At 46.5% G+C, this 21,618-nt stretch overlaps 1 protein-coding gene across 1 annotated transcript; it reads left to right on the top strand.

The window, feature by feature from the left end:
- Positions 1 to 9,397: 9,397 nt before the first annotated feature.
- On the top strand, positions 9,398 to 13,646 carry Paqr9 (progestin and adipoQ receptor family member 9). Its single transcript, XM_028866001.2, has one exon. The coding sequence runs from the start codon at positions 9,575 to 9,577 to the stop codon at positions 10,694 to 10,696; it is 1,122 nt and encodes a 373-aa protein (XP_028721834.1). The 5' UTR covers positions 9,398 to 9,574; the 3' UTR covers positions 10,697 to 13,646.
- The last annotated feature ends 7,972 nt before the right edge of the window (positions 13,647 to 21,618 follow it).

Consider the following 21,618-nt stretch of genomic DNA (forward strand, 5'->3'; position numbering starts at 1 on the left):
AAGATGAGGAGGAGGGAGAGTGGAAATTGGCCATCCCAGTCTTTCAAAATCCTTTTTTTCCCCCCTCTCAATCCAAGCACTACCAACTATACGGGACAGAATTTAAAGTCCCCCAAGCCCCAGTCCCCTCTCCATGAACCATTCACAGGACACCATCAGCAAAGAGGCGGCAGCAGGATTTGAGAATCCTGTCAGCATTGATGACAGTAACACCCGGTATGGAAGCTGTGGCCGGCCGTTTCCATATCCGGTTCACACGGAGAAACGTCCTCCTCCCTGACTTAGCCCTTCCTTGTCAGTAACTGTACTCAATACTAGTCTTCCCCACAGCAAGACATTCTACACAGCAGAGTCAACATGGGTCACGATAAGTGTAAAATAATAGTATATTTAGCGTTTTTAATTACAAAAAAAAAGTAAACCAGAAATTTCTCACTCTTTTTTCTCATGAGGCTTCCTTTCTTTGTATGAGAAATAAACAAATTATTTCTGATTTGTTTCAAATACCTTAAAATGGGACTGGAGGGAGAATTCAGCAGTTGAGAGCACTTGTTCTTACGGAGAACATGGGTTTGATTCCCATCACCTATATGGCAGCCCACAGCCATCCATAACTCCAGTTCCAGGGATTCCGATGACCTCTCTGACCCCCTAAGGCACCAGGCACACATGTGGTACACAGGCATACATGCAAGCAAAATACTCATATACATAAAATAAAACAAATCTAAAAGAAAAAAAAAACTTAATATGCAGCTTCGGTATCTCCACATTAAAATTTTGGTAGCCAAAACTGAAAAGTAATTTGAGAACATAATGCATTGTGCTGTTTACATCCACCAGCCCGGCAGCCCGGTGTCTCCCCCTAAGTGGCTGTAAAATGTGTTCATTGCTGAGTGTCTTGTCTGAAATGTTCAAGGTTCCCAGTACTCTTCAGAGCTGGGAATCCAGGATAGACTAGGAACCCATGGAACCATTCTATTCCTGCTCCTCTTCCCTCCCAAGCATCCTCCGTAAACAAGGTTAGTGCAATCAGGAAGTCTGAAAAATGCACAGATGGCCATTCATGCTAGGTCAAGTAGGAAAGACAGGCAGGCACGCTCGCCAGCTTCCAGATCCATTTGTTAATTACACGTGAGTGAGCCTGGTGCTTGTGTGTCCAGCACAGGTGGACAGACACTAGGAAAAGGACGCCAATTCTCCAGAACCGACAGTTCTCTTGAGTGAGTGTGAACAATTCAGGTCTCTAAGGTTTACATGGTGCAGACCCTCACCCCAGCCTTAAGGTTAGGGTCAGAGAGGTGAGTGAAGGCTTTTATTTATTTATTTTTAAGGTTTATTTATTTTGGCGCTTGGTTGTGTGGCGGACCCACATGTGGTGGTCCCAGGACAACCGCAGGAGCCAGTTCTCTCCCTCTGTCCTGTGGGTTTCAGAGACTGAACTCAGGCCATCAGGCTTGTCAGAAAGTGCCTGTACCCATTAAACCGTCTCTCCAGCCCCATCAGCGCATCATTTAGAAAAGCATCCAAAGCTTAATGGTACTTAGGTTGGTACTGAAATTTTCCTGACTTTAAAATAGCGGACCGAGGAAAGCCATCTGAGAACGGTTGTGTTAAAACATGATGGGGCCCTTTCCCTACCGCTGAAAACAAGATGGATTCTGCGCAGCATATCATTCCTCTGCTCTTCCACACCCTGACTTCCTACCACCGGCTTTGGGCACAGTGATGCTTATTAGTGCCAAGGGATGCTAAAAATGCTCAATATGGATCCAGCAAATAACTCCACCCCAGCATTCAGAAGCGTTTCTGGACAGGGAACTAAGTGTGCCTGAGATCGGGACAGCCAGCCTTGAGACTTGGTGGAGGGAGAAGAGAAGTAGGAAGGAGGGACGGGAAGATACTGGAAGGACGAGGCAGGGGCCGAGGATGCAACGAAATAGTTGGGTGTGGTGGCACATGCCTGTGCTGTGGTGGCACACACCTGTGATCCCAACACTTGGGAGGCACAGGCTGGTGGATCTCTGTGAGTTTGAGGCCAGCCTGATCTATAAATCAAGTTCCAGGACAGCCAGGGCTGTGACACAGAGAAACACAGTCTCAAAAAAAAAAAAAAGAAAGAAAGAAAGAAAAGAAAAGAAAGAAAGAAAGAAAGAAAGAAAGAAAGAAAGAAGAAAAAAGAAATCTGCCTGGGCTACATAAAATCCTGCCTAAAAAAAAAAATAGACTATAACAAAACAAAATATATCTGTTGTTGCAGGAGTACCCACGTGTAATCCTAGCAGTTGGGAGGTAGAGGCAGGAAGAAGGTGAAATCAGCAACACACATGCACACATACACACACACACACACTAAAACCCTCTAGCACTTATTTAATCATAGACTTTCCAGAGAGACAGCACAGAGCTCCAAGGACATAGACCAGTGAGTGATCATGGGGGAAAAAAAAAATAGGTTCCCAGAAAGAAAGAAAAAAAGATGTTTCTTGTTCCCTGTGTAAAAATGCCAAGTGTGCAGAGGAGCCTCAAGGGTGACCCCAAATGTCTGTGGTTTGTACATGGGGCCCAAATTGAATGTGAGACTATTGGTACATGATCAAAAAATTGATACATATAAAGTGTGATACCCTTCTCTTTAGTGAATGGCACCAAGGCAATTATAACCGTAAACATTTCCAACAGATCCTGAAGCTGTAACAATGATTACTGTTGCATTTTTAAAACTGAATGGAACTGATAGTGAATTTGAAGGCCAAACAGCTGGATAACTGAGGTGCCTTCCCTTTGATGTTAGGTACACAACGGTATTTCAGCTGAATAGGAATTTTGCTTCCTATATCCACCAATTGCTACAGTCAATTATATTGTGCTAAATGTAATGATCGTCTGTGAAATCACAATCTTTTGCTTGTCTCTCTCAGCTGTACTGGGTCCGGCCAACCCCTGAGATCAACAGTTCATTCATCTGGAGGACGTTCTTTATATTAAATGTGCCAGGTCAGTATTCGGCCTTCACATCACATACGCACACATGCCTTGTTGGGCACCATTCTTTTGGGGGTTCTCTAGCCAAATCCAATGGGTACCCATAGTCAATAACATTTATGGCTGACCTTCAGACCCAGATGCACCATCATCAGCTGTGCTCATTTAATTATTGAGGCTTTCTAATAACAACGGTGAAAAAATTTAAATGGACGTGATTAAGTCACTTCACCAAAAATGTTCAAGGCTAACCATGCAGCAATTTCTCAGGAGGCATTGCCTTGCAGAGGCATGAATGAGGGGCAGGGGGTGAATAAGGATTCACTCCAGCTCTGCCGCCTGCCGCTGAAGTTCTCTGAGCCTCTCGTTTTCTATCTCAAGAAGGGGATGATGAATTCAACTTGCAGAGGGTGTTCTGAGAATCAGAGCTGGAGGTAAAGAAGCTCCCATCACAGTAGCTGAATATAGTAGATCAGGAAACCAAAAATTACCATGGATGGGAAGCCAGCCACCATGGCTGTAACTATTAAATAGTGTCCCTACTCTGAGATTCTAAGTCTTAACCTTAAACTCGTGCCTACAGAACATGGAAAACATCCCCCAGTTGTGATGTGCTGGGGTGCTTACCATACGCAAGGCAGTATGTTTTAAGAAGACCTGTAGATAAATAGTGAGGAACTTGGTAATCTATGGTCCACACTTGCCTGCTTCTCAAGTTAAGTAAATGGCAACTACCCAACAGGCCGTACCAAAAGCAAAAAAAAAAAAAAAAAAAAAAAAAAATAGCAGGCGATGGTAGGCTTCTCCCCAGAGGGTAACTGGGAACTGGGTTACTGGGTTCAATGTGACAAATACATATGAGGGCTTTGTAGAAAGATAACACAGGCTCTGGGCAGACAACACAAAGGGCAGGATTGGGAGAAACACCCCAGACTGTGGCCCCTCCCCCACGCCCTACCATATTTACACATTCACGGCATACTAAGTGTATCATGAGATCCTCACAGTACACTGAAAATAAAGAGATCCATTTCTGCAGACGTTAGGACACTCTTCATCTTAATTAGTGGTTGTGTGCACCTGCTTTGGGACCACCCGTAGGGAAAGGGGGGAGGAACTTGCTGAGGTTGAGGAATGGCATTGACCCTGAAAGGGGAACATATTCTCGATAAGTCTTCCTCAGCTTTTCTTTCTTTCTTTTTTTTTCCCCCAAGAGATAACCCTCTTGCCAACTTAGAAGCAACAGCTCTAGCCCACTAATGAATCCTCTAGATTGCAGCCCATCCAGCCTTCCCCACCGAGCTGCCTCCAAAGGCTGTCTGTCACAGGTACTCTCCACACCATTGGGGAGCTCAGACACTTATTCTATTGTGACTCTGGCCTGGAAGAGAGTGGCTGAAAACACAGCAAAGCTATTTGTATTTTGGAGAGAACGGGATATCTCTGCTTAGCCTGAATGTTGGAGAGGATTCCCACACAGACTCGAGGGCAGGAAAGTGGCACGTCCACTGTGGCTTTTTGCTTAGTGGGTTGGTTTGGGACTACAATGACACTAAACAACAAAATTGGTTCTCCAGTCCTGGTGGTGTAGTCCTGAAATTACAGCTATTCCAGAAGCTGAAGCAGGAGGATAGATAGTTTAAGGCATGCCTGAGCTTACAGAGTGAGATCAAAGACAGGCTGGTTAATTAAGACTGTGTCTCAACATAAAAAGTTTTAAAAGGGCTGGAAACGTAGTTCTGTGGTAGAGCACTTGCCTAGCATGTGCAGGTCCCTAGGTTTAAACCCCAGAACAGAAGAAAGATCTCTCTGAAAACAGGTATATCACAAAAGGGCTTGCTTTTCTACAGGTTGAAATTGTTGAAGAATATTTTTTGTTGTTTCATTTTATTTCAACAGAAAGACACACGACCAAAGAAAATCATATTGGGAGAGGAATTCATCTGGTTTGTTACAGCTGTTATAGACCGTTTCATTCCCAAGACTTAGAGCAACCCGATTTACAGTGTAAATTTTAGATTTACAACTAAAGCCGATTTTCCAGTCTTGGGAGACCTTGTTGGTTTCTGTCTTTGAATGCCAGCATTGTTTTTCCAGTGTCATTCCTGATGGTTACTGGCCATCAAGAACATTGCAAAGAGCCAGGTTCCCTAATCTACGGTGCACCCCTTGGAACGGGGCGGCTGGCCGCTGCTTATATCTACATTGCCAAGCCCAGTGATAGGAGCATGCTTCTCACTGACAAGCAGCAGTTAGATTACCAGAGGCCAAACACCAAACCCAGCTAGTGCAGGACTTGGGAAAATGGTTTCATATTTCAAATTTAAGAAACTTGGTGGCACATGCCTTTAACCCCAGCACTAGGGAGGCAGAGAGGTGGATCTCTATGAGTTCAAGGCCAGCCTGGTCTACAAAGCAAGTTCCAGGACAGCCAGGGCTACACAGAGAAACTCTGTTTTGAAAAAGCAAGCAAACAAACCAAAAAAGAATTAGAGAACCTCTACTGATTGTTAGTAGTTGAGGAAAACTTGCATAGCTGCTGTTTGATGATGAAACCATCTATTATAAGCTTTGCTATTTCGTTAGTTCCTCTCTATACAGCTCCGTCAGGCAGCAAGGACAGCTGTCTGGACTCTGAACCAGAGACCGGTCGTGACTGCCACTTCCCTCCTGCAGCACACCCCGCTGCTTCTTGTTTTGATAGTTTTAAAGGCACTTCTTGGGATTTGTATACATTTTCATACGTGTGTATCACATTCCTTGCTCATAGTCACCCTGCTCATTACGTCAGTTGGTTTTTGTGCCTCCTGTGGGGTTAGGAACAGGAAAGAAAGGAAGGTGGGCAGTGGTCACAAGACTTTCTGAAAGAAAGAATGTCACAAAACATTGTTTGACTTTACAAAACACTAACTTTGTAAAAGACTGTATTTCATTAGAGTCAATTCTATCATTTTCTTTTCTTTTTTTTTTCTTTTTTCTTTTTTTTTTTTGGGAGGGGGGGAGTTGAGACAGCGTTTTTCTCTGTGTAGCTCTGGCTATCCTGGAACTTGCTTTGTAGACCAAGCTGGCCTCGAACTCAGAGATGCACCTGCCTCTGGGTTCCAAGTGCTGGGATTAAAGGCATGTGCCATCACACCAGGCCAGTTTTATCAGCCTTAATCAGAAAGATATATACAATTAACCTACGTAGAGATTTTGCTCAATCATTTATAGTCATCTAATTATTTTGTTTAAAGCATTTTTTAACGTGCAGAATAATGTCCCATTGTGACCTTTCCATAAATGTGTACCACTGTGCTTAGCTCATATTCACCCCATTTCCTCTTTTTGGTAGTGCCTTCCTCTCTTCCTCCCCCACCGCCACCCCGCTTCTTCTCCCAGCCAGTCCACCTGCTCTGATGGCACTGCATTTATTTCTATAAAAATCTAGTTCTGGCGAAATGTGGTAGCCCTCCTCTTTAATCTCAGCGCTCAGAGGCAGAGACGGTCAATCTCTATGATTTCAAGGCCAGTCTGGTCTACATAGCTAGTTCAAGGCCAGACAGAGCTCCATAGTGAGAGCCTGTCTCAAAAAAAAAAAAAAAAAAAAAAACCAACAACAACAAAAACTCAAATGTTGTGCATGTGAAAGAAAAATCTGTGAAATAAATGTGGTATTTCTTCCAATAGTGTAAGTGAGCTTCTTATGCAACCAAAGGGTTGCAAATGTGGGAATTATAATATGATCAACACCTTTTTCCAGGCCACAGCTTAGGTTGTTCGTGGGGAAACAAAGAAAAATATGAATAATTTGTTTTTCTGATTTGCCTGGGGTTCAGATTTAGCATTCTTCCACCTGAACTGAATGCCTGACTCTTAATCGGTTTTACAAACTAGCATGGGTCTCTGTTGTGAAATAATTTGTACACTGTGTGAAGATGTATTTGTTGTGATCGGTGTAATAAAAAGCTGAACGGCCAATAGCTAGGCAGGAGGTATAGGTGGGATTTCCCAGGGAGAGAAAGGAAGAGGAGGCGATAATTGAGGTGCAGGGAGAGACCAACGGGACTCAGAACGAGTTGGATATAAAGAATGGGAAAGAAAGGTAAAAAACCACGAGGCCAAATGCAGTTTGTAACCCGTCTTTCTCTGTCCCGCCAATCAGCTCCCAAATAACGACAAGGAGACTTCTTATTGTGAAAGCTTGACCTTAGTTTAGGCTTGTCCCGCCAGCTCTTATAACTTACAATAACCCATTTACATTCATCTACGTTTTGCCTCATGGCTTTTTACCTTTCTTTCCCATCCTGTGTGTCTGACTTGTTCTGAGTCTGGTTGGCATCTCCCTGAATCTAGATCGTCTCCTCTTCTTTTCTCTCCCTGGGAACCTCCTGCCTAGATATCGTCCATTCAGCTTTTTATTACACCAATCACGGTAAACACATCTTCACACAGTGTACGAATATCCCACAACAGGTCTCTTTCCAAGTGTTAAAGGAAAACAGAGCTCATTAAAAGAGAAAAGAAAAAGTACTAAAAGGGAAAAGGAAATAAAGAAAAATACCCACTAAATAACTTCAGCCAAACCTAATTCCTTGCAGTCCCCACTCACCAGAAACGTGTGATAGGTCAGAAAGAAACACGACCAACGTGTGCCTTTGACCTAGTTGTGCAAGCGTTGTTAAATCAATGAGTGGCAACTATTTCAGAGAGAAGACTGAAACTTCAAAAAAGACTTGAATAATTCTGAGCATTTACAATAGGAAACGACAGTTTAGTTACAATGACTTAGACCGGTGTTGTGACTCTACGAAAATCTTCTTTAACCTCCTTACAGGATTTGCTTTAATGATGAAGGTGGCTTTTCAATGTTACAGTGAATATGAAATGCATTTTAAAAGGAAAACTGAAAGCCTTTTCCTAAGCGGGATGGTCCTTCCTATCGGCCGGCTTCCTGACTGAAGGAGGTTCCTGGGTGTTCTAGTTTCATACCTGAAATCTAAACGTTAGCCTGTCTGGGTTCGGATTCATCATCTAGGCATGCTCACGTGGTCACGGTGCCTTCATTTCCTTACCTGCAAAACGGGGTAGTGTGGGGGTATTGTGGATTCCTGCTACAGGGTAGTGAGTATCTAAGATATTTTAAAGCTATAAAGCGCCTAGTGCCTAGAAGGCATGTCCCAGGGAGATGGGACGTGGTGAACCTTTAAACGTCACAGGGAAATCCCATCTTAGAAGCCCATCACAAACCTTTGAACTCTTCAAGTTTCCTTTTCTTCAGGTCCCTTGCCTGAAGAAACCCAAACTAGCCTGCCAGGTACTCCTGGTTAATTATGCATAGGTTTATCCAAGCCATAGCCTCTTTGTCTCTAGGAAAGGGCTCAACTCCCTTTTCAAGTTCCCTCTAGAAGACACCTACAGTCTTTCCTCATCCACGCCCTCCCGAGACTCCTGAACAGCTCCGCCTGGGAATCCCTTTTTAATAAATTCCTCTGCTCCTTAGAGGCTTGCTGAACGCCCCATATCATCGTCTTAAAATGTTCTTCAAAATCGGTTGTCGAGCAGCGCCCCTGAGCCCCTCATCAGATTCCTAGTTAAAGACACAAAAGGGCGGGCTGGGGCTCCCACGTTGGTGAGCTGCACTGGAGACCAGTTTGGGGACTGTCCCTTTGGACACCACAAAGACAGAGCGACAGGAGGATAGTGACGCACCTGAATAGGTCCGCCAGAGCAAAGGAGATAAAACTAAGGCTTGCCGTGGATTGAGTGGGAGGGCAACACTCGCGCACGCGCGCGAACACACACACACACGCACACACACACGGGTGAGAGCAGGGCAGAGAGGCAGCACCAGATGCCTGACAACCGCATGGCTCGGATCCGGACGCCGTCTCGGAGCGGGTATCGCAGGGCCCTCCCTACCCCCTCGGCAGGTTACAGTTAGCGCATCCCTCCCGCCCCGCCCGGCTCCCCACCCCCCGCGAACTCGGGTCCCCAGTGTCCTCTAGAACGCCGGCGTGGCTGTCGCGCTTTCGAACCCCCTGGTCCACTCTCGCCTTGGGGCGCCGGCGGCCGCGTCTCTGGCCAGCCTCCGGCCCCCGCATCAATCATTAACGCGGCGGCCGGAGCGGCTGCCGCCCAAGGGGGGTGGGGGGTGGGGATGGTAGGCGACGCGAGACAGGGGACACCTCCATCCCCCGCCGCGGCGCAGACACCCTAACCCCGGGGGCCCCCGCCCTGCGCGGCGCCGCCCTCCCCGCCAGCGCCTCGCGCTCATCCCGCCTCCCGCCGCCCGCCCCGCGCGCACGATGCCCAGTCACCGCCGCGCCGCCGCCGCCGCCGCCGCCGCAGTCAGCCGCGCCACCGCCGCCACCGCAGCGCGGCCGGCCGCGCGCTGACAGACGCGAGCGCGGCCAGGGCGCCGCCGGGAAGCCGCGCGCAGCTGCCTCCCGGTGCGCGGAGCTCCCGGTGCAGCCGGCTCCCCCGGCCGAGGTCGCGTCGCCAACCAGCGACCGCGGCCCCGCGCGCGCGCGCGCGCACAAAGGCTCCGACGGCGGCCGGCGCCCGCGGCGGTGGCCTTGCGCGCGCCCTAGCACAGCCCCGGGGCACCATGCCGCGGCGCCTGCAGCAGCGGGGCGCGGGCGCCAAGGGGCCGCCGGCCCCGACCTCCCGGCGCTCGCCCCCCGCCTCCGCCCCCCGGAGCCCGCCGGCCAGCGCCGCCAAGCCGCTGCTGCGCTGGGACGAGGTGCCCGACGACTTCGTGGAGTGCTTCATCCTGTCCGGCTACCGGCGGCTGCCGTGCACCGCGCAGGAGTGCCTGGCCTCGGTGCTGAAGCCCACCAACGAGACGCTCAACTTCTGGACGCACTTCATCCCGCTGCTGCTGTTCCTCAGCAAGTTCTGCCGCCTGTTCTTCCTGGGCGGCAGCGACGTGCCCTTCCACCACCCCTGGCTGCTGCCGCTGTGGTGCTATGCGTCGGGAGTGCTGCTGACCTTCGCCATGAGCTGCACGGCGCACGTGTTCAGCTGCCTGTCGCTGCGCCTGCGCGCCGCCTTCTTCTACCTGGACTACGCTTCCATCAGCTACTATGGCTTTGGCAGCACCGTGGCCTACTACTACTACCTGCTGCCCAGCCTGAGCCTGCTGGACGCCAGGGTCATGACGCCGTACGTGCAGCAGCGCCTGGGCTGGCACGTGGACTGCACCCGCCTCATCGCGGCCTACCGCGCGCTCGTGCTGCCCGTGGCCTTCGTGCTGGCCGTGGCCTGCACCGTGGCCTGCTGCAAGAGCCGCACTGACTGGTGCTCCTACCCGTTCGCCCTGCGCACCTTCGTCTTCGTCATGCCGCTCAGCATGGCCTGCCCCATTATGCTGGAGAGCTGGCTCTTCGACCTGCGGGGCGAGAACCCCACGCTCTTCGTGCACTTCTACCGCCGCTACTTCTGGCTGGTGGTGGCGGCCTTCTTCAACGTGAGCAAGATCCCCGAGCGCATCCAGCCGGGGCTCTTCGACATCATCGGCCACAGCCACCAGCTCTTCCACATCTTCACCTTCCTCAGCATCTACGACCAGGTGTACTACGTGGAAGAGGGCCTGCGCCAGTTCCTGCAGGCGTCCCCGGCAGCGCCCACCTTCTCCGGCACCGTAGGCTACATGCTGCTGCTGGTGGTTTGCCTGGGCCTGGTCATCCGGAAGTTCCTGAACAACTCCGAATTCTGCAGTAAAAAGTGAGCCTCCGCCCCGGAGGAGGCTGTGGTTTGCCCACCTGTTCGCGTGGAGTTTCTGTTGTTCGCTGTTGGGTTTGTTTTCAAGTCTCGTTGTTTCCTTCTTTGCTAGAGGGAGGGTGCTGCAGACCACGAGGAAAAAGGTCCGCTGCTAGTTGGGGATCCCAGTCCACTGGCCTTTGGAAGAGGGAAATAGGGATGAAGTCGAAGGAAGAGAGGGCCTCTGGAAAGAAAAATTAGGTATTGTCTATGATATCCAGGGATTTTGCAAGGACAATGAAGAAAAATCACAGATAGAACCCCAAGCAGTTGGCTTTTTTTTTTTTTAAACAGTCTTCTGTGTCCCTTAGTGAAGGCAGGTATGCAGTAAAGAGGATAAACACAGATCCCTGGCTGCTGCCTCTGCGGTCCAGAAATGCTTGGATTTGTCAAAAGAATGGACCTTTCTTTGCTGGGAAATGGGCACAAAGACACAAACCCAGGGCTTAACCCGCTAGACAATGCATGGAATGTGAACACAAGTTAATTATTTCAAAATGTTTATCAGATGTTATTTAAATGATAATATATACATATATATATATACAATGATTTTTTTTCATAATTTATCAAAGCCCGGGAGATGCACTTGAGTCTTCTTTGTCACATAGTTCTGATTTTGCTGCCTTCTGCATTGCACTCGTGAACTGGACGTTAGGACAAGCTGCTTGAGAGTTCTCGACTACATTTTTAAACAGTGTTTTCTGAAGGCCTGTGAGTGTCATGATAAAACTGAATGACTACTTAGGGACCCTGATTAGACTATTGGTGAGACTCCAGTGGTTCGTAGAGGTCTCCAATTCCTACTTACTTTCATGTATTCCACAAAACCCACCCTGGGTTTTTGTTTGTTTTCTTTTTAATCTGATTCTTTCCTCTCTACTTGTTTAAGTTGCCACTGAAATAAATGTGCCTTTTGAAGCAAATGCCCAAATGACTGGTCCTCAGACACCGCCTCTTGTACTGGGAGAAGAGCGTCTTCTTTCTCTGCTTTTCTGCAAATCCTGGTTGGACAGAAGGGAAGGAAGATGGGCTTGGTTTTAGGTTGATAGTGGGAGCAGAAATAGTTTAGAGGTGTACAGAGCACATGGCTTCTGCCAGAGTCAGCCCTCTGACATGGCTGAGGTTCCGAGTGCAGCCTCAAGGGGTGGGAGGAGAGGATGGTGATGCATGTATCCTTGCTGAAAATTTAAAAGGCAACCAGGATTACGTGAGGCGGTTCTATTATGAAAATTAGGAGCATGTTGCTTATTGCTGGCATTTCTGAGTTAAGACTACAGTTGTTAACACCAAAGTCTCATTTGAATCCAGACTATGGAAACGATTGGCAGTCACCTCGAAAGATTAGGAGCATGCTCCCAGACTCTTTCAGTGACCCTGTTGGCCAGTTGTTAGATGTTTCTTATAAATGTCAACCTGTCATTAAAAATGGCAATTCTTCATCACAAACCACCGAGGTAGTGTATTTAAATATACCTCACACTTTCTTGGTAAGTCCTTCTGGCTAAGAGCCAACCACGTTGGTGAAAGGGAGAGTCTTGGTTTCATGGTGTAATTTAAGGCAAGCACATAGGGTACGTGGACAGTTACCTCAGTACTGGTAGGATGGTGCTCCTGGAAAGATAGCTGTTTTGCTTTTGTTCTTAATTGCTACTGTATTTGTAAATAGAGAATCTTGGCACAATTCCCTGGAGGAACCAATGCCCTGTGTGTGTTCACTTGCACACCGAAGTTAAATTCCTGTGTGTGTGTTGAATTTAAGTCTTCTTAATGGGATTTAAAATACACTTTGCACAACCCCTGATGAATGTCAACGTCTCATCCTTTGATGCGTGCTTAACCACAGATACCGATCCTCATCGAGACTTAAATCAGCACCTGTGTTCAAGGGTAACTGTGGAGACCAGGATACAGCCACACACTTACTTGCATGTCACTGTTGCCTCTTGTAGAGTCTCAAAGAATGTTCATTCATAAACTAGAGAAGCAGGTTAGGAATGTTTTGTAGAATGTGGTTTGTTGTTGTGGTTTTTGTTGAACGGGACTCCTCCCCCCAAACTCACACTTTTAAAGAACTCTCAAGAGAGAGAGACATCTGAAAGAAACTGTGACTGTAAGGACAGGCACTAAAACCCAAAATCTGTCACTTGAGGCTGTGGTTGGAGATCTTCAGGGTCCCCTCTTGCTAGGTGTCTTTGTCTTTAAGCAGAGGCCACTTGAGGATAAAATCATACCCGAATCATTTTCAAGTGATTATGATGCATAAGCCAGTGAGATGACCTGCTTTCCCAGGGAAGGCCTCCTCACCCCTTCTACTCCAGGGAGAAGGAGGATTCACCTCCCGGCTTTTCCTTTCTCCGGCTTCCTTTCCCCCTCTTCTTGTGCCACTGGCATTGGCAATGGGACATTCTAGTTGAAAACAGGGTGTCAGCTTCCTTTCCTGTTTGCGAATAGGAACCACACACACCAATGAAGATCAGGGAGGCTTAACTACATGCTGCCGACTGAATTATACTATTTCTGTTAAGGCAGATAATGCATTTTAGAGCAAATATTTATTCAGGCTCCATGTGCATGGAGCTAACCAGGCTTGTTACACATTGCAGGAGTAAGGTAAGCCATCAGAATGAAACTCTTCAAAAAATAATTTTCCATGATCTCCATTTTGGCTGCACCCATTACATTCAGTTTTGTTGTATTGCATTTAACAGTTCGAAATATATGACAAATTATGAATGAGAATCCACCCCGTTGTCTTCATATAATCATCTATCTGGCAGTAAAATTCTGAAGCACATTATGAAATCCATTTTCTTGTCATGTGTTAGTCATAATCTAGGTGGCATCTCCAGCAGCAGTCCCTCGGAGTCCTGCCTGGGAAATGATTATCTGACTCTGTGCCCGGCTGCTCTGTGGGTTGGTCCCAGGGCTGACGGGCTAAGGTTTAGTTGGTTAGGGGGAGAGCCTTTCTTCCCACCCCTCTGGCCACTCAGGTGAAGAAGGTGACCTTCCCAGAGAGAGGGAAGGGCAGCTCCTTCATGTCATGACTGGCTTGTAAAAATAAACCTGATCTTTTTCCACTGGCCATACACGTTCCCTAAATAACCCAGGGAGAAAGTGTAGGGCTGCCTAACTGTCCAGAGTGGCCTGTTTCCGCTTCCATTCATAAACCCGCCTAGAAGTGCATGGGAACCATTACTGAGAATGTCAAATCAGTAAATGTTTCTGATTTGATGATGAATCTGAGGGCTAACACCAATAAGCCAGGGGTTTTTGTTTGTTTGTTTGTTTTGTTTTTAATCTCCTAATACCCCAGCTAGTTAACCTGCATGAAGCTATGGTAGACAGGTATGGTAGAAGTTACTTTCTAAGGATTTTGTCGTTGGTTGACAGTGACAGAATGCAGTCTTCAGACTGATATTAGAAGGCAGGGATAGTTTTGCACTCAGTTGTGTCTGGTAGTCAGCAGGACTATGTTACATGGTCAAACATACAGATGCTAATTGGATATAGTATGTATAATCTTGGATAAATATAGCCCACTAATTGAATATTTAATTTTGAAATAGAACAAAAGAAGAGATGGCTACCTCTAAAATTAGATTATAAAACCTTAAAATGTTACCAGCCACTGGAATGGTTTTCATCATCTTGTTCTTCATCTGTTAGCTTTGCCATTGCTGACTCTGTTAGGGTCCTGTGACTGATGTCCATCTAGTCTTGGTGTAATCTCTCTAGTGATTATTGAACATCTATCTACTATATGTAAGACTTTAAGCAAGGATCCATGCATCCATCCATGCTATTACAGACATTACCAGGGTTAGAAGTTTGGGTTTTTTTCTCCCAGTGGTATAAGATCAGTATGCTAGAATCTTATTTTAATTAACACAGTGATTTATCTGCATCTTTTTACTTTTCACTTTTTTTTCTGTTCCTTAGCCTAAAGTTAAAAAAAAACAAAAACTTGAAACTTGAATTTGCAGTCCAGGTATAAGAAGAGTGTGTGTACGAACAGAATTTGGAGTTTATTATCACAGTAATGACAGAGCTAATGAAGAGCTGGGGAAGGTTTATAACATCCACGCCGTTCTGAAGAGGGATCCATTCAAAGTGCCTAAAATGAGGTGTAACTGAGTGACTTCCGTAGATAAAGTGGTAAAGTCAAAGTGAGACCCCTCCTGGGTGTGAGTTTAAATGCTTAACCCTCCAAGAAGTCCCTAGCCTTTTCCTTCCTCGTCTACGGTCCTGTAGTTGTAACTTTCAGAGGGTATCTTAAAAAAAAAAAAAAGAAATCATTTGTCAAAAGAGAGGAGCATATATACATATATATGATCAAATACATGCACACGCACACGCACATGCACACGCACACGCACACACGGTTGGCAGAAGGTATAGGGAAGATTGAGCAGGATAGGATTCAGGCAGCCAGTATGGCGCAGCTGCTCAGCTGTGGAGAGTGTTACCTGGTTTTAAATGTTGTCCCTAGAAAAGGATGTGGACGCCGAGGGTGTCAGGGCTCAAACAGGTGGCAAGGGATCCCATTTGGCATCTTAACAACATCCTGTAGCTTTTGACTACAGCACTGAATGCCATGGGATATTTTGAGTAGTACGTTTATCCCATGGCTTAATTTGTTTCCATAAAATTAGGGCATAGGTCAAAAAGGCATATCGGGCCTAATTGTGAGCCACATTTTTGAGTCATTTTCTTGAAAGATTGCCAGTATTTGTTGAATGCATTGCCAGACAAAAGCAGACGAGCTCAGACACCCTGAGAAAGGAAGCATTGAATGGCTGAGACCTGACATACAGGATATTCCTTTATGAGGGGCCACGAGCCTTCCTACGGAAGTGTTGGGGTCTCTGATATTGTCAATAGTTTTTTCTTAATTACAAAATGATTACCAGTCTTTAATAATTAAGAAAACCTAACATAAATTTCTGTTGTCATTCCCCAAAAAACAAATGTGTTGCTTTTCTGGTTTGTGAATTTATCACTAATTTGTAGGCTTTTTTTTTTTTTTTTTTTTTTTTTAATTTGCCTTGTTTTATTTTAGCATCTTACACAATCTGTGAGCAAGCTGCAGAACTGGATAGTTTAGTTATAGGTCAGGGCCCAAAATGCCCATTTAGCTCGCTACGAATGGTGGCAGGGTGTGACTTTTGAAAGCTCCAAACACACACCTGTGCACAACGATACCCAGTTCCTACTTGGTGCAGAATGACAGCAGGTTCTTTGACCTTTTGGAAAGACCTGCTCCCACCCCGTGCCATGCTTCCGAATGTAACGCGGAAGCATTAATGCTTTTTGTTCTGAACATGACATCTCTCAAGGAAGTGTCTGGAGTGTGCAGATTTATTCTTGAATGTGGAAACGTGGCAGGCCACCTTCCCCACGCCTTACAGCTTCCCCTAAAATACGCAACAAACACTTGCACTCAGGCAGAGTTGGGAGCAGTCTTCAGCTGGCTCTTCAGCCATGCCATGAAGACCCTGCTTCTCATGGCTTACCACCACACCGATAGGACACCGTGTAAATAATCCCTTTCTGAAGACCCGCTTCTTTCACTTCTTTCGGTTCTGTGTCTGTTTAGAAAAGGTAGTCTTTTTTAACTTGCTGGATGAAAAAAAAAAAAAAAGAATTAGCGGGAAAATTTTTTAAAGATGTGTTTTAATTTTATATTCCAAAGGTTTGTAATAGCAATTTTGTTTAAAAAAAAAATCAGGCCTTAGCACATGGATAAGAACCAGGGCTTTTTCAAAAGCCTCATCTGTGTCTGGGCATTTAATCATTCTGAGCTCTTACCCAAATGATCAAGGCCTCTTGGGTCTTTCAGACTGTAAATATTGTGTAGTTTAGAAAAAGATAAGCATTTTTTAAAGAAAAAAGCATCAGATAGATTCTAGGTGTGTAACAAGGCTAAACTTAAAAGTCTTTCCTAAAATTCTGGTTAGAAACTTCACTAAACTCCCTCTCCTGAGAAGATTCAGTTACAAAGGCCTGTCTCTGCCACGTTGGTTTACTTTTCTGGGGTCATGAGGGAAATTACCTTAACCCAGCAACTGAGCACCCAGGCGATAAGGACGTGAGGTCCATTTCACGTGGATGGAGTGTCACCATAGCGAATCATAGAGCAGCAGAATGCTCAGCCTGGGCCCTTGTTTCTTCTACATGAAACATAAGCCCCATGTGTTTATTGCTGCATCAACAGGAAAGCTTTCCCTCTGGGGGGCTGTGGGGAGGATTCTGTGGTGGCTTTTCCTTTTGCTTAGGCGCATGCCAGCTCTGAACTTGAATCTTCATTTCAGCCTTCCCCAACCCATTCCAACCACCTTTGAAGCCTTTACTTTCCACAAATCCAGCCTTGAAGACAGCAGATTCTTAAAAGGATTCCCTGTGTACTTAGGCATTCAACCATCTGCCTTATGAGGGCATTGCCTGAAGGCCTGTCTGTCTTCACGTTCTTGAGGGCAGAGGCAGAGAGGGGATTTAACAGACCAAATAGAAAGGTTTCATATGTTGTTTTTTTTTTTTTTTTTTTTTTTTTTTTTTTTTTTTTTTTTTTTTTTTTTTTTTTTTTGGTTTTTCGAGACAGGGTTTCTCTGTGTAGCTTTGCGCCTTTCCTGGAGCTCACTTGGTAGCCCAGGCTGGCCTCGAACTCACAGAGATCCGCCTGCCTCTGCCTCCCAAGTGCTGGGATTAAAGGCGTGCGCCACCACGCCCGGCTCATATGTTGTTTTTAAATCTCATTTAATGGTGACAGTGGAGGGTAAAGAATAATGTAGGCATAAAGAATTTTTTTCCACTGCTTGCTAAATTAATTCTTCTTAGGCCACCCTGACTCCAGTCCTCACCCAAAGAGCTGACTTAGCTGGCTAGAGAGGCATCCTCAGGACGGAAGCGCTTCCAGCCTGGACTCTAAGATGGTTTCAAGTCCATGGTCCATTCAAGTCCATTCTGACAGAAGAGCTTTACTGCATCATAATCGCAGATTTCCAGAAAAGTGAAGCAACCTCATCTATAGAAAACAGACATTGTTCTCATCGGTTCTGTGCATGTAACAAACTGCCTTTCATTTCTGTTGTATGGTCTGATATGATTTTAGTTTCTGAGACATGTGTTTCCTCCTGTCTTGAATATGAAAAAAAAATCTGTGAAAATGATATAACTATGCATTTTTGCTGAAAACAAATGTACAAAATAAGAATAAATGATTTGTAAGCACAGTAAAATGATGTGTGTGTCTCTGCTAATGTTCAGACCATATTCTTCAGCTAAGTATTCCCAAACTAACAGTAAGATAGATGGAAAAACTCTCGGTAGTCGGGAGGCTGAAGCTAGCCTGGGCTACATAATGAGTTCCAGACCAGCCCAAGATACCTAGCAAGTCACTGTCTCAAAAAAATAAAATAAAATAAAAAGCAGCAAAGTATGTAAAATACTGATAAATACAAGGAAATACGACAATCAGAAGAATATTGTTACCCTGAAAAATCCTTAGTATATTATTTTTACGTTTGTTAAACGAAAAAGGAAAATGCCTAAGGTGCTTTGAGGTCATATCGCCTGTGATACAAGCTCATTGATTTTGAGGGGTGTGCATGGTCCATGGGTACCGGGCAGTGAACACTGTCCTTGAACTCTGATGATGTTGGGAATTTACAATATGTTTTATCTACTAAGAAGAAAGACCCAACTTAAGTCTTTTAGCTCGAAGCATTTTAGCACTAAGCCTTTAAACCTCACTGACTCTGTTGGAGACTTTTGGTTATTAGAGACAAACTTTTTCCTTTCAGTGAAAGGAAGAAGGTTTATAGAAGGAGCAGGGGCAGTTCACAGACTACGAGAGCGGATTGGTGAGGCAGACAGTACTGGGGATTCCAGCTGAGAACACCTGCTTTCGTCCAGGGTTGCTCCCTAGGGCACTGCTGCCAGATCAGCCAACCTCAGCTGCTGTCCAGCCTGGTTAGGTCTATCCCCAAGGCACATTCCTGGGAAGGTAGCTGATTGGCCTCCCTTAGGTCACATGGTATGGGTGTCTGTCATTTGAGCCTTTTTTAGAATGACCAGAGAGGTAGAGACAGTTTCCCACAGGAAGGCTGATAGGCAGACAAACTAACTGCTAGCCAGACAAAATGAACTGCTAGCCATCTCATCCCCCCTCTGTGCTATATGGTAGAGGCAAACCACAAATGCCCATCATTGTGGAGTATGAAGTCATGGCTGCCTTACGGGAAGGTGAGAGTGTGTGTCTGTGGGTGCCAGGTAAGCCAGTGTGCTACTACCTTGGGGTCCCCATTGAAGGGAGGAAGGAAGGAGGGAGGGAGGGAGGGAGGGAAGGAGAAAGGAAGGAGGGAGGGAGGCAGAAAGGAAAGAAGGAAGACTAACATACCAAAATAATAGCAGCCATAGCCCAGCCTCCCCCGGCTAGCACATACCCTCCCTTCTACACAAGAATTCTTTGCAGTACACACAACTACTACATGGATGCTCCAACTCTTACAGCCCCTTCCCAAAGACAACACCAAATCCTGAATCTCCTGATTCGGTACTTCAGCCCTCAGAACCACCCTCATTCAGGTTAAGAATCATGCACTGGGTAAGACATTTGGCCACCTCCCAATTGTTCTCGGGCCACTCCTAAGAGGGCTACTCCATCTGGTTGCCCATGGTCTCCTGACCCCACCAGACCCTTTCCTGGTGCTTTCTGACTCACTTACCACTTATCCCTCACCCATTCTTGCATGGGGGAGCTGCTTCTAGACTTCCTGGGACCTTTTTGTAAGGTCCTGCCAATGGGATGAAATGGTAGAAAACAGGATTTGCAGGAATGGGGCAGAAGGCTTTTTCCCCTTTCCCAGCCTTCTAGGGTTTTTTTTTTTTTGGTGGGGGGGTGTTGCTGTTTTGTTTTGTTTTTTTGAGACCTCTACCCTGGTTACTCTTATCAGCATTGTCTAGCCCTGAGAGAAGAAGGCAAAATAAGAACAACTCTAGCAGGTGCAGGGGGTCAAGTAGATTGGTCACAAGAAGACTGTTTAGTCTGCGCCTGAAGCCTACGCACCTTTGGACTTTCTCTTATGAGCCAATAAACTCCCTTCATTCCAGGGTTCAGTTTAGGTTGGACTTACTGCTGAATCCTAAGTGTCTCAATGTCTCTGTAAGATTTGTTCGCCTCAGTCATGCCAATTAAAACAGAAAAAAAAAGCAAGGAGATTTATTGATTTATTCGTTGCAGCCACCTTGGAAGGGGGACAAAGAAAACCAGTGTCCACCCCCCACCGCCACCACCAAGTTCATCTTCCGATGACCCATCATTGTCTGGGCTTCAGTCTCACCGTACAAGGTGACCTGACAAACTTTTAGAACTGTGAAATCTCTCTTCTAGAGACGAGTTGGATGGCCCCGCCCCCAATGGGACCTTTTCTCCTGGCATGGGATTCCTAGAGACGTTCCCCTCTCTTGGGGTCCATTGTCTCGATAGTCTGAGATATGAAGAGATAGATGCAAGTGTTTCTGGGGACTATCTTCATGTCTGCCAGGTGGGTCACTGAACACACAACCCCAGCCCACCCCCAAGCTCAGCGAGGCCAACTTTTTAGAATCTGCATACTAAATCTTTGTAAACCTTTTAAAATGACTTTATTGGGTGGGAGTTGCGCCACAGCCCACGCGTGGAGATCAGAGGGCAACTCGAAGGAGCTGGTTCTTTACTTCCAGCGCATGGTTGTGTGGGTTTCTGAGACAGAAACATCCCATCCTGCAGGGAAGCTCCTTAAACAACAGGAAGGTAAACAACTCAGAACAGCTTCAGGAAGTCCCTGAAACTGACCAGAGTCACTCGGCCCCTCCCAGACAGAGTAAGCAGTAAGAGCTGAGCGTTCTCCCCTAGGGAAGCCAAGCTGCAATAAAGACTTTTCAGACTAGCAAAGCTGTCACCCCTGCTGGCATGGGCTTTGGTGATGCCACTGTCTTTGAGTCATTCCTTTACCTGTAAGTAGCCCCTCGTCCATATTAGTGTAAGTAACCCCAGTAAAACTCGTTGGTCCACAAAGTTGGACTTTGGTGCTATCTGTACTTTGGTTTGTTATGGGTTCCCTATCAGAGGTGAGTAGACGTGTGTGTTTTATCTCCCCAAGAGAAGTTTTATCACCCAACACAGTGGCATTGAACTCAGGCCCACGTACATGGTGGCAAGCACATTTACCTGCCATCTTAGGGTTCCTATGGCTGTGAGACAAAACCAGGGCCAAAAGCGACTTGGGAAGGAGAGGGTTTATGTCGGCTTACAGCTCTCAGGTCACACTGTCACTGAGGGAAGTCAGGACAGGACCTGCAGGCAGAAGGCAGGAGCGGAAGCAGAGGCCGTGAAGGAGCTCTGCTTACTGACATGCTCAGCCTGCTTTCTTAAACAGCACAGGACCACCTGCCCGGGGGTGACCCCACCCACCCTGAGCTGGGTCCTCCCACATCAATCATCAATCACGAAAATGCCCCACAGACTTGCCTACAGGCCAGTACGATGGAAGCGTTTTCTCAGTTGAGAGTCCCTCTTCCCAGATAGGTCTCGGTTTGTATCAGGCTGACAAGACCCCACCCAGCATACCCACTAAACCGTTTTGTTGGCCCTAGAATACGTCATTTGTAAGTACAGATGTTCTGCCTCTGGACTCAGTCAGTGATCCTCTTGTGACACCCCGAGGTATTTCCTTTCTCCACCCTGTCCCCCGTGCAGGTATTTCAAGTCTCTAACCCCATTGCTCTCCACCTCTCCTCAAATTTCAGCTCCCACCACTTCCCACCTGTTCAGAAACCACGCTGAATCCATCAGGCATTGCTCGCCAGTGGGTTTCCAGCCATTTCCTCCCGACTGAATTAGTCATGAGA

The sequence above is a fragment of the Peromyscus leucopus genome, chromosome 7 (genome assembly GCF_004664715.2).
Source record: "Peromyscus leucopus breed LL Stock chromosome 7, UCI_PerLeu_2.1, whole genome shotgun sequence".
NCBI lineage: Eukaryota > Metazoa > Chordata > Mammalia > Rodentia > Cricetidae > Peromyscus > Peromyscus leucopus.

Excerpts from the sequence above, each read along its gene's own strand:
- Paqr9 (XM_028866001.2), top strand. The coding sequence starts at position 9,575 with ATGCCGCGGCGCCTGCAGCAGCGGGGCGCGGGCGCCAAGGGGCCGCCG.